We start from the raw sequence: 13,709 nt of genomic DNA, 5'->3' as shown, positions 1-13,709 counted from the left end.
AAATCAATCTTGACAGTAAAACAATTCTTTTTTTCTTCCCCCTGTGGTGCTGGGGATGGAAACCTAGGCTTCACACACACTAAGTACACTATACCAATGACCTACATTCCCAGCCCACCTATACTTCATTGTTAATGTGAAATAGTACTATCTTTGCAAACATATAAGAAATATCCCTAACGTCATAATTAGAAGCTTCCTATAGGTGACGCGATAGCTCACCCACCCAGCAGCCATCTAATCAGAATCCTAGCATTTTACAGTTCGACAGCAATGGACTCTATCTGGGAACAAATTTAAGACAGTGATCTAATAAGCCAATCATAGCAGTTCCACTCCTTTTGCCTGGTTTAACTTTCTCAAACTCCTAGCTGGGGAAGCATGGGACCAAATCTAACTACCAAAAAATAGGGGATATCTGCCTCATGCCTCCAAAGAATAATATTCCTTCCTAACAAAAGGAGAACCTTAGCCTACCCAACCTTTCTCTCTTGCCTGGAATGCTGGTGTATATTGGGAGGCTTGGGAGCTGCAGTATCCACCCGAGACCATGAGGAACAGGTCAAGAGAATTACAGACATATCCATTGAGAGTCCATCATCAATGAACTGTTTTGAAAGAAGAGCACCTACACTCCTATTCCCTTGATTCTAAAACATCTCTGAAATATGATTTTTCTTAAACTCAATGGCATTTTTACAATTATAATAGATAGTGTTTCTTCTTATGACAATAAGGCACACCTTACAATCAATAGAATTTTAGATTCAATAAAAAATTATATGTGCCAGACACTAGGGATAGAGAGAATAACCATTATCCTTGTCATCATGAGTTTACAATCTGGTGAAAAATGCAAGGAAACCAATAACCATAGTGCAATGGGACAGTCACCAAGAAATGAAGGAACTGCTGCAACAAAAACCCAGATGGGATGCTAAAGCCAACTGTAGGACCAAGCTGACATGAAAGGTTTTCACAGCTTTCTAGATCCTCTATTTGCATTTTTTAAAATTTTTTAGTTGTAGATTGGCACAATACCTTTATTTTATGTATTTATTTTTATGTGATGCTGAGAATGAACCCAGTGCCTCACAAGTGCTAGGCAAGCGCTTCACCACTGAGCCATACCCCCAGGCCCCTCAATTTGTATTTTGAAGCATTAGTGGCCTTGAGATTCACTTTCAACTCTAGTAATTTCTAATATAGGAATAATTTTTAGCAATAATGTATGAAAGGAAAATGTATTTGAATACATTGGCATCAACTCTAGGAATGATTTTCAAAACTGGGAAAAGTCAGTGTTCTACTAAACGAGGTAACTCAGTAACCATCTTACCTGTCTTCCGGTAATTCAACTGGTTTAATCCAAAAGTCTCTGTTTACTGCAATTTCATGGGCTAGAGCCATGTTGGTGACTCCTTTCGCTGTCTCTAGGAGTTCTTCTACCGTCACAAATCGAGGAGGACTAGCTGTAACAAAAACCCAGTGTAAGAGATTTGCTTCTCTTCACTAGAATTTCTGTTAAAATACAGAAAAGGCAGTAGTTCTGTTACCAGGCAATAATTTCAATTATGTATCTTTTAAAATATTCCAACATTTTCAAACAGCAATAGAGTTTTAGCTATTTCACTGTCATTTTTTTCCTTTAAAGTAGAATTCTAGAAGCAGCGATCATGTACAATACTCAAAACATCTGGTGTTTACTAAGAATGGTCAACAGAAAATAATTACAGTAAATTGAGATTTCAAAAAAACTTAATTTAGGGCTGGGGTTGTGGCTCAGTGGTAGAGCGTTTGCCTGGCAAGTGTGAGGCACAGGGTTCGATTCTCAGCACCACATATAAATAAATGAATAAAATAAATTCCATCAACATCTAAAAATTTTTTTAAAAAACTTAATTTATAGATTTTCATTTTCCAATAAGGGCTTATGTTTTTAACCCTTCTGCCTCCTGTCTTCCCTAAAAGGAAAAAAAAAAAAAAAAGAAGGCAATACCAGATATGTTCTCTCTTATTTACAGTGGTTCTGGTGCTGTGGAACAAAGCCAGGGCCTTGTGCATGCTAGGCAAGTGCTCTACTACTGTGCTACACCCCAGCCCTTAACATCTCTTTCGAAAGGAGAGCAGAATGAATCAGACATTATTACCCTATGTACATATATAACTATAGGACTGGTGGCATTCTGCATCATATATAACGAGAAGACTGAGAAATTATACTTCATTTATATGATGTATCAAAGTGCATTCTACTGTCATATATGACTCATTAAAACAAATTTTAAATTTTTTTTAAATCTCTTTTTCTGGATTTCTATCTTGATAAAGATTTATCTTCCAGAAAGTTAGTTCTCAAGTCTCCCCAAGTGTTCTGCACCAAGGAACAAGAGGTCATTCTTAACTCCTAAAAAAACCTGACAGTTCTCTAACTTCTGCAGAATCAGAGGAAGTGTTTATGATTTAGCAGGTCTGGGACAGACCTGGAGAACCTGCATTTCTAACAAGTCTCGGGTTGATGCTGATGGTCCCAGAAACCACAGTTTGAGAAGTATTGGCCTAGAAGATGACATTACTTTTATGGGATGATAATAAGATCTGGCCTTAAAATCAGATAAGCAATGTTAGTGGTTGTCCCGGGTTTAACAGATATAAAGTTCTTAAGTTAGTAAAAAGTTACTTTCCTTCTTTTATTCTTCTGCCCTTCCCCTCCTGGCCAAAAAGGAACCGAATCTAAGAGTTGGTAATACATTGTCTGCTAAAAACCTTTATTTATTCACATAAAGGGAAGTTGCGGAAAATGTTCAAAATTCCTCCTCAGCATCTTCAGAGAATGTTAATAAGAATACAAAACCATTTAAATTGCCTTCCTGAGTATTAAAAATATAATATATATCCAAAATCAAAGCCCAGATATCTTAATAATATTGTGACTTGAAAACAGATATCAATTTTCCCCAAATCTATCTATTGATTAAACACATCCTAGTCAAAATCCCAGCAGACTCTTTTGTTAAAATTGACAAACTGATTCTAAAATTTGTCTGAAAATGCAGAAGACCTAGAAAAGTCAAAACTAATTTGAAAAGAAGAATTAAATTGGAGAACATACAGTAATTTCAAGATTTACTGTAAAACTACAGTCATCATCAAGACAGTGTGTTTTGGCATATAGGTATACAGGTGAATTGAACAAGACGGAGAATCCAGAAATAGCCTGATATATAGGCATATACACATATGTATACTTACACTAATATTCATATATATATGTAGTCAATAAGGCAAGAATATTTTTTAAATTAAATATTTTTAATATTAAGTATTTTTTACATTAGATATTTCTAGAACAAACAATTAGATATCTAAAGTGCAAAACAATGACCCTTAATTCTTTCCTCCATGATAGCCAGGCGTTTTGGCACATGCATGTAATCCCAATGACTGGGGAGGCTGAGGTAGGAGGATCGCGAATTCAAAGCCAGGCTCAGCAACTTAGCAAGGCCCTAAGAACCTTGGTAAGACCATGTCCAAATAAAAAATAATGAGGGCTAGGGATGTAGCTCAGTGGTAAAGCACCTCTGGGTTCAATTCCCAGTAGCAAAAAGAAATCTTTCCTCTATGATAAACAAAAACTAAAAATGTATTGTTAAGAGCTAAGATAAGGGCTGGAGTTGCAGCTTAGTGGTAGAAGGCTTGACTAGCATGTGTGAGCCACTGGGTTCAATCCTCAGTACCACATAAAAACAAACAAAATAAAGGTATTGTGTCCATCTACAACTAAAAAAAATTTTTTTTTAAAGAGCTAATAAGATTTCTGAAGGGAAGGCCAGATGACAATCTTTGTGATCTCTGATTAGGTAGATTTCTCATGATACAAAAAGTTCAAACTATAAAAAAATGGTAAACTAGACTATTAAAACTTGTACTCTGGGGCCTGGGAATGTGGCTCAAGCGGTAGCGCGCTCGCCTGGCATGCGTGCGGCCCGGGTTCGATCCTCAGCACCACATACCAACAAAGATGTTGTGTCTGCCGAGAACTAAAAATAAATAAATAAATATTAAAAAAAAAAAACAAACTAAAATCACGTGCCTGTGATTTGAACAATGTATGTTTAAAAAAAAAAAAAAAACTTGTACTCTGAAAAACTCTTTATATATATGGTTGTTGATGGACCTTTACTTTTATTTATTCGTGCTGAGAATCAAACCCGGTGCGTCATGCATGCTAGGCAAGCGCACTACCACTGAGCCACAACCCCAGCCCCTGAAAAACTCTTAATGAAAAAGAAAAAGAAAAAAAAAGGCATGGCATAGAAAAGGAGAAAATATCTGCAAAACATATTGCTGACAAAGGACTTGTACATAGAATATCATATAAAAAAGGAACAACTTGGCTGGCACGGTGGCACACACCTATAATCCCAGCAACTGGGGAGGTTGAGGCAGGAGGATCGTGAGTTCAAAGCCAGCCTCAACAACTTAGCCAGGGCCTCAGCAACTCAGAGAGACCCTGTCTTTAAATAAAATATTTTTTTAAAAAAAAAGGGCTGGGGATTTGGCTCAATGGGTAAGGGACCTTGGATTCAATCCCTTATACAAAACCAAACCAAACCAAACCAAACTAAACTAAACTTAGATTCAAACATTTCTCTAAAGACATAAATGGCTGGTCAGCACATGAAAAGATGCTTACCATCATGAATATTAGGAAAATACAAATTTAAATTATGGTAGATACCAATACATATCTATTAGGATGGCCAAAATTAGAAAGATAAACATATCAAGTATTGACATAGAGGTAAAATATTTGGAATAATCACACCTGGGAGGGGAAACGTGAAATGAAACAGTTACTGTGGGAATCAGTCTGGTGGTTTCTTATTAAGTAAAATATATATTTACCATATGACCCAGAAATTCCACTCCTAGGTATTAACCCAAGAAAACAAAAAACAAATGGCCATGCAGACTTCTACTCAAATGTTAATGGGCTAGCACAGAGATGCACACCTGTAATCCCAGTGGCTCTGGAGGCTGAGGCAGAAGGATCCAGAGTTCAAAGCCAGCCTCAGCAAAAGTGAGGCACTAAGCAACTCAGTGAGATCCTGACTCTAAATAAAATACAAAAAAGGGCTGGGGATGTGGCTCAGTGGTTCAGTGTCCCTGAGTTCAATCCCCCCCCCAAAAAATGTTAATGGGAGCTTTATTAATAACAGTCAAAACCTGGAGCTAATCCAAATGTCCATCAATTGCAGAATGGATAAACAAATTGTGTGTAACCATACCATGAAATAGTACTCAGCAATAAAAAGAAATTGTTGATATATACAAAACACAGATGAATTACAAAATAATTTTTCCTAGTGAAATAAGTCAGATATAAAATATTACATTCACAATGATTCCATTTATATTATATCATAAAAAAGGCAATATGATAGTGACAGAAAGCAGATCAGTGGTTGGGAAGCACAGGAGGTAAAGGGAAGAGATTTGCTGCCAGGGGCATTAGGGAATTGTGGTAGATGACGGAAATGTTCTGGCAGTTCATGATTATGGTGGTAGTCACAAATCATATGGACTTAAAATTGGTGCATGTCATTATATACAAATTATACATTAATAAAGCTAGTTTTAAAATTCTAAGGCACTCAAATAGGGATGTGAGATATATGAATATCAAATATATAAATACAGGGCTGGGGATGTGTCTCAGTGGTAGAGCACTCGCCTAGCATGTATGGGGCACTGGGTTCGATTCTCAGCACCACATAAAAATAAAATAAAGATATTATGTCCACCTAAAACTAAAAAATAAATATTAAAAAACCCACAAAATATATAAATACACATATAGGCATTTTATCTCAGATAACATATTTGAAATACATAATTGAGATATACACAAAGATTACTAATACTTTGCTTCAAGCTTGTATTTTCTGTTACCAATTATCTACAAATGGAACTTCTGCTGTGGGTATATCAGTATCAAGCTTCAGGAGTTATTAAACTCCACTGAGTTCTTGCTTCCCCCACCTCTACTTCACTGGCACTGGGGATTGAACCCAGAGTTTCTTTACCATTGAGCTACAACCCCAGTTGTGTGTATTTTGTTTTGTTGTGTTTTTGTTTTTTTGAGAAAGGGTCTTGCAAAGTTGCGGAGGCTGGCCTCAATCTCTGTCCTCCTGCCTCAGCAGTTGTATACAATGGTGAGATTCATTGTTACATATTCATACATGCACACAATATCACAATGTAATTTGGCCAATAGAATTCCCTAGTATTTCCCTTGCCCCTCCCCTCCTCCCTCCCAGCGGTCCCTTTCTTTTAATTTTTTAATTTTGAGACAGGGTCTTGCTAAAATGCCCAGGCTGGTCTTGAACTTACAATCCTCATGCCTCAGCCTCCTGAGTAGCTAGGGTTATATGCATGCACTATTGCACCCAGAAAACTCCATCAAGTTCTTGTCTCTAAAAGAGAAATTCAGACATTTTCATCGGGGCTTCAAAGTTCTTTTTTACCTTAACTGTGCAAAAATAAAGTCTGATATAAAATTTATAAAAACTTGCTATTTCTCAACAAGTTCAGGCATCTGGGTAATAAGGAACACTGTTGGTTGATTACCTAGTCATAAAGCAGTGGAGGAGGCTAGGGCTGTAGCTCAGTGGTAGAGTGTTTGCCTAGCGTGTGTGAGGCACTGGGTTCCATTTTCAGCACATATAAATAAATAAATACATAAAGATATATCAACAACTACACACACACACACACAAAAAAAAAAAAAAAAAAAAAACGTGGACACAGAATCAGGAGGAAATTTGGCTTCCTCCAGACTGTGTTGAGTATGACCTTAACAAAGTCACTTAAATTTTCTAGGGCCATGGTTTCTCCATATGCAAAAAGAAGATAGTCAGACTAAGGGGTATTCTTTTTTTTTTTTTTTTAAATGTTTTGTTCTAGTTGTAGTTGGACACAGTACCTTTATTTTTATTTTTATGTGGCACTGAGGATGGAACCTAGTGCCCCGCCTATGCTAGGTGAGCCAACCCCAGCCCCCTAAGGGGTATTCTATGAGAATAAGAATCCTTCAAATTCTAGGCAAGTGTATTCTCAGTATTTAGGGTACACTAGGGACAAAACAGATGGCACCAAGAACCAAACATCAGACAACCAGAAAGAAAGTTCTCAGGAGCTGTCGAACTTAAAGACTACTTAAAAATCAGAATTATTAACGGAAGGTATCTGATCAAAAAAGAGAAAAACTACAATTCTAAGAGAATCAGGATATGCTACAGATCTATATCTAGAGGAATAATTTACTGCATACAAATGAAAAAATTCTGGGAATTTTGTTTTATTTTTTGAGAGTTCTCAAATTTACCAATTTCATTAAGAAAAATTTACAAAGATGCAATGTGGTGGAGACCATGGTGCTCACCTCAACTTGTGAAAAGAATATGAGTTATAATAAGAGCCATGTAAAACAGTCAGGTTACATGTATCTTACCTTGGTGTTTATTTTATTATCTAGTATAAAGATCCATCAACAACTAAAAAGAGAGAGTATGTGTGTGTATATGTAAATATATAATTAGTATATACATAATATATGTATATATATAAAATTTTTATATATATATATATATATATATATATATATATATATATATATATAAAATTAGTTTTTTAGGTGGACATAATGCTAAATTCTATTATATCTTTTGAACACTGATGTCTTGTCAGAGTCATAGAAAAACATATTTTAAGTTAAACATACCCTCTTGGAAGCTAGCAGACTACCCAAAATAAAAGGAAGTTCTAATTTAGAATGGTTGTACTCTTTACCTTTCTTTTCTAAGGTGTCCTGGAATCTGAGAAGTCTACACACTCTAAAGAAAGGTTTCTAAACACATAAGTAGATGGACACGTGTGGAGGGTAGATGTTGAATCTTACCCAAACAGTATGAAAAAGCAAGGGCAAAGGTTATCCACAGCACTTGTTACACTGGATAGAAATGGTTGATTTGTCTTCCTCACAAGACTGAAGGTTCCACCAAGCCAGATACAACATGTTTACTGCCTTGTTCACTGCTGGATCCCTGATACATAGTATGCACTCAATAAGTACGTGTTTTTCTTTTTTTTTTTTATATAAAGACATCATAATTCTCATAAATTTAAAAAAGGTAAAAACTCATATGAATAGTTAAAAATAAATTCCACCGTTATATACATAATGCACCAATAAAAAAATGTAGGAAAAAAAGTGACAATTCTTTATTTTTCTTTATATTTGTTATTTAGTTTTTTAGGTGGACACAATATCTGTATTTTATTTTTATATGATGCTGAGGATTGAACCCAGTGCCTTATGCATGCTAAGTAAGCACACTACCACTGAGCCACAATCCCAGCCCGACCAATCCATTTTTATGGAGTATAAAAAAAAGGGAAAAACTCAGTGTTATAAATGTATTCATCCAATGATGATTGGGCTCTGCTAATTTAAGCTATTAATTATACTTTACTCTAATTAGTAAATTAAGTTTAGCTGTTAAATCATAATTAGTAAACTGGGATTTACTAATTAGTAAGTTAAATTTAATAGTTAAAATCATAATTAGTAAACTGGGATTTACTAGTTAAACTCTGATTTAATTTAGTAAATCAGACTAACTGATTTAATAAGGAAAATTATGTCATTCCTCAAGAGTCTTTGGGAGATTGATTTCAGAACCTCCTCAGATTCTAAAACCTGCATACTTAAATATCTTGTATTCTTCCATATACTTTAAATCATCTCTAGATGATGTAATGCTACACAAATAGCTGTTGTATTGTTTAGGAAATAAGAAATAAAAGCCTGTCTGTGTTCAATAAGACTACAACTTTTTTTTCTTGTTTAGTATTTTCAATTCATACTTGGTTATGGAATACATAGATATGAAACCCATGAGTACAGCAAGCACTACTAAATGGGAACTATTAACTGGAATAATAATTGATGCTTGTAATCTGAATAAATATAGCATCATTTACTGGCCACTAGGTAATTAAATTCTAGAGCAGAAGGTAGAGGAGAGAAGTAAATTATTTAGAAGTGGAGGGTCTTAGAGGAAACATTGTTAGGGCTGGGGCTGAGGCTCAGTGGCAGAATGCTCCCATAACATGCATGAAGCACTGGGGTTGATTCTCAGCACCACATAAAAATAAAGATATTGTGTTCAACTACAATTAAAAAAAATATATATATATATTTTTTAAATTGTGAGACTTGACTGCTCCTTACTCTAAGGCTCTTTTAATTGTAACTTCTTTGAATTATTTGTACCACTGTGCCTTTTTTAAAATACATAATACCAGGTATTAAACCCAGGGGCACTTTACCAATGAGCTATATCCTCAGTCCTTTTAATTAATTTATTTTTATTTTGAGACAGAGTCTCACTAAGTTGCTGAGGATCTTGCTAAATTGCTAAGGCTGACTTTGAATCTGCAATCCTCCTGCCTCAGTCTCCCAAACTGCTGGGATTACAGGCATGTACCACCACACTTGGCTTACTCTAAGGCTCTTTATGTGTAAAGAACAGATCATCTTTTGAACTCAAATCATCATCTCAGATTAGTGCTGATCTATTCTTACAAGCCAGCCATTTTTCCTTTTTCAAGTATTCTCTACCAGTTACCAATAGCAATTCTACATTTAAAATATTTCTATACTATAATTTGTGAAAATAGATACTTTCTTTTTGTGAATTATTTTAATTTGCAAAATTCCAAATGTGATTTTTAGTGATACTATAAATCCAGCAGTTTGGGGAAAATATTTGAATTATTCAATATTATACTTTATGTGGATAATGATGCCTCCTTATCTGGTCCACAAATCATGGCTCTCAGTCTTGCCTTTTGGGTTCATTCCTCTATACCTATCTATTACTACAAAGAGGAAAATCAAGAAGCCAAAAGGAACATCTGAGAACACTGCCTTAGAACCTCATTTTAGTAAGTACCTTTGTAATAGTCTCTTTCCCACTGCTATATGTAAGGTAGATACTGAATAAAGAAAAGAGGTTTATTTAGCTCATAGTGTCTGTGTCCAAGAGCATGGCATCTGTTCTACTCTGGTAAGTAAGGGCCTCATGATGGATGACATCTCAATGGCAGGAGTGTGTACAGAAGGGACTACATGAAGAGACAGGAAGTCAGCACAGGATTCAGGGGCCAGGCTTGCTCTCTTAACAATCCCCTTCTCAGGAACTAACCAGGATTCCATAAGAACTACACTAATCTTTTTCAAGGGCAGCATCCCCAATGACCTAACCACCTTCCACTAGTCCCCATGACTTACAAAGGTTCTACTACCTCAAGATCCTTACATGGGGACAAAGCCATCAGAATATGAACCCTGTAGGACAAACCATATGCAACCACAGCAGACTTTTATAAGAACTTTTTTTTCTTTCTTTTTTTGGTACTGGGGACTGAACCCAGGGGAACTTTACCACTGATTGTAGCTCAGTGGTAAGTCTTTTTGTTTTTTATTTTGAGACAGAGTCTCACTAAGTTGCTTAGGTTCCCGCTAAGGTGCTAGGGCTGACCTCGAACTTGTGACCCTTCTGCCTCAGCCTTCCAAATAGCTGAGATTACAGGCATATGCCACCACACCCAGCTCTATGAAAATTTAATGAAAGTTTCCATGACCTTCTTCCTAGAATTGCATATGTGCATAAATATTAATGTACATTGCTGGTTGTTCCAGGGTCCTCTAAAACTTGAACACAGGTCCTAGGATAAGTACTCTTGCCTTAGGAACATAACTACACACAATTTCAAATAACATGGCCTATTTTGGGATTGACATTGACTTAGAATGAGGCCATGAGACTGACAGAATACAAAAGGCAAGGCCATCAAGCAAAGAATGACTGAAGATACAAACCGAAAGTTCTCCTTTATCAGAAACTATAGGTAACAAAACCATCATTTTTTATTAGTCAGTTTTCCCTTACTGTAATAAATACCTAGGTAAATTAAATTAAGAAAAAAGGTTTATTTTGGCTCTCAGTTTTAGAAGTTCCAGTTCATGATCATGATCATGCCTTTGGGTCTTTGGTGAAGCAGTACACCATGGAGGGGAACATGTGGAACAAAGGTCAGAACAAAGGTTCTGTTCATGTGGAACAAAGGTTCACTTTATGGTCAGGAAGTAATCAGGAAACAAGAGCAAGGAAGAAGAGGCTTCCCAATACCCACTTCATCAACACAATGACGTTTCTTCCATTAGGCCCAACCTTCCACCATCTCCCAATAGTGCCAGATTGGGGACCAAGCCTTTAACACATGGAAGAAATTTCATATCCAAATATAGTACCTCCACATTACAACAATTAATCCTGGCATCATGAAATGCAATAGATGATATAATATTTACAGCAGTAGTAAAAACAATCACTAATAGTCACTGGGCATTTATTATGTGCCAATCACTGTTTTAACTACTTTATATGAATTCATTTAATCTTTACAACCACCCTAAGAGATAGGTACATTTCCCTCACTTAAAAAATAGGAAAACAAAACTTTTCTAATTATACATGTTGAGACAAGGCCTATCACATGTACCATAAATTATGCTATTGGTAACATGTTTCCCTATATACAATTTGGCCTAGTAGTTTATCAAAATCTGTGTGACAATCAGTCCCAGAGACTCATAAGGCTGAGGTAGGCCAGGCACAGTGGTACACATTTGCATTTCCAGAGGCCTGGAGGCTGAGGCAGGAGGATCACAAATTTGAGACCAGCCTCAGCAGCTTAGTGAGACCCTTGTCCCCGTCCCCTAAAAAAAAGGGCTGGGGATATAGCTTAATGGTTAAGTGCCCTAGGTTCAATCCCTGGTACAAAAAAAAAAAAAAAAAAAAAAAAAAAAATATATATATATATATATATATATATATATATATATAAAAGAAGGTTGAGACAGAAAGATTACAAATGTAAAGACTGCCTTGGCAACTAAGTGAAACACTGTCTCTCCAGCTGGGGTTGTGGCTCAATGGTAAAGTGCTTGTCTAGCCTGTGTGAGGCACTGGGTTCAATCCTCAGCACCACATAAAAATAAATAAATGTTATTAAAAAAAAAAAATACATGTCTCTCAAAAAATTAAAAGGGTTGGGGATGTAGCTCAGTGGTTAAAGTACCCCTGGGTTCAATAAATAAATAAATAAAGTCTGGGGATATAGTTTGGTAGCAGAACATTCCTGGGTTCAATACCTAATATTAAAAATAAATTAAGTAATTAAAATAATTTTAAAACAGGGTCCATAATGTTTGCTATAAGAATATAATATTGACTAATAAATTCCTGGGAAGGGCTTTGATCATTTTAGAAGAAACTCATCTTGAAACCTCAAAATGTTTGCACTTCTTCCAAATATGCAGAATTACTGATCATTTATAATTTAAAGAGATAACATCAACACTGACATTCTTAGATTATGACCACTCCCTCTTAAAACTTTCATTTTTGGACTCACTTCTAAAGCTTATATATTCTTAATAAAAGACATGAGTTGGGGCAACTGTTGGCAATACACACAGCCATTGCCACCCTTCATGTATGAAGCTTGTTTCCTGCCAGGGACCTGAAATGACTTCACACTGACTCAGCAGACTGAGTCCCCTTAACCTTATGGGAACTAAACCCCCAGGCAGTGAATTTAGGGTGTGGTGAACTCACATTTTTTAAAAAACCTGTACAAGTACAGTCCTGATTTGAATCAGCCTCAGACTTTTCAAACACTTTTTTAATGAAAGTTGTAATTTACACTCCACCCTTCTGTTTCTCAGAGACTTCAGAGAAATCAGAATGCCCTAGGGCTAGACAAAGACAGAAACATTTGGAAATTATTCTAAAATTTTTAATTTCTCATGCAACTGAAAACCCATAAGCAACTAGACTGCCAGCTGGGAAAATATGGCTACTCTTAAGTGGTAGTTAATGTTATCATATTACTAGAACTTTTGCTCAGGACCACATACACCAGAAAGCCTAATAAAAATACCATTTGAAAACAATGATAGTATTGCTTCTTCCAGTCAAAGTAAAATTTGCTTACAGTGAGGTCTTTGTACTCTTTGGGGGTTAGAAGCATCCGACTTTATTTTTTTCTGTAAAGCTTCATCAGAACATTCCACAGCACCTCCCAGGCTTTTCTCAGATTCATTTGATTTTGATTTTTCTGCTTCATTTATATGAGACTTGTCAAGGTTTTCAGACATTCTCAATTAAGTTTATTCACTTTCCTAGGAAAGAAAAAAAAAAGAGTCAAAATTATTCTAGCTCTGTTACTATCAGTGTGACTCTGGGCACACTTAATTTTTTTGGTTTGTTTTCTGGTCTGTAAAATAAACAGACCTGCTAAGATCTTATCCAACTACAATATTCTACTTCAATATTTAAACAGATTCAATTACTCTGTGAGGTCGATAAAATTTATCAAATCTATGGACCTCACAGAGTAATAGGTTGAAATGTTCTTGTCCCACTTCTAACATCACAAAAATGTAGTACCTTAAACTAATAGAAGACATTAGAAATCGCCTGCTTCTGTTTTAATCAAAGGGAATAATTCAGTCTTAAATTCTTTACTTCATCCTGTAAGCTGAAAGAAAAACTACTTGAAAACAATGCTTA

At 35.7% G+C, this 13,709-nt stretch overlaps 1 protein-coding gene across 3 annotated transcripts in view; it reads right to left on the bottom strand.

Annotated features, from left to right (window-relative positions):
* The window catches only part of Tcp11l1 (t-complex 11 like 1), a 48,338-nt gene that overhangs the window by 31,690 nt on the left and 2,939 nt on the right, over positions 1–13,709 (bottom strand). For 2 of the 3 annotated variants that reach the window (XR_013090421.1, XM_076847019.1), the window contains exons 2-3: positions 13,132–13,318; positions 1,340–1,472 (exon numbers count right to left, since the gene is read on the bottom strand). Coding sequence is in view for 2 of the 3 variants with exons in the window: in XM_076847019.1 (XP_076703134.1) it covers positions 1,340–1,472; positions 13,132–13,294 (296 nt within the window). In the remaining variant the exon portion in view is untranslated. Of the gene's footprint in view, positions 1–1,339; positions 1,522–13,131; positions 13,319–13,709 lie in introns of those variants that run through there. The other variant, XM_076847020.1, reaches the window with a different exon arrangement.

Source organism: Callospermophilus lateralis, chromosome 2, assembly GCF_048772815.1.
Source record: "Callospermophilus lateralis isolate mCalLat2 chromosome 2, mCalLat2.hap1, whole genome shotgun sequence".
NCBI lineage: Eukaryota > Metazoa > Chordata > Mammalia > Rodentia > Sciuridae > Callospermophilus > Callospermophilus lateralis.
This window is presented reverse-complemented; position numbering and strand designations above follow the sequence as displayed.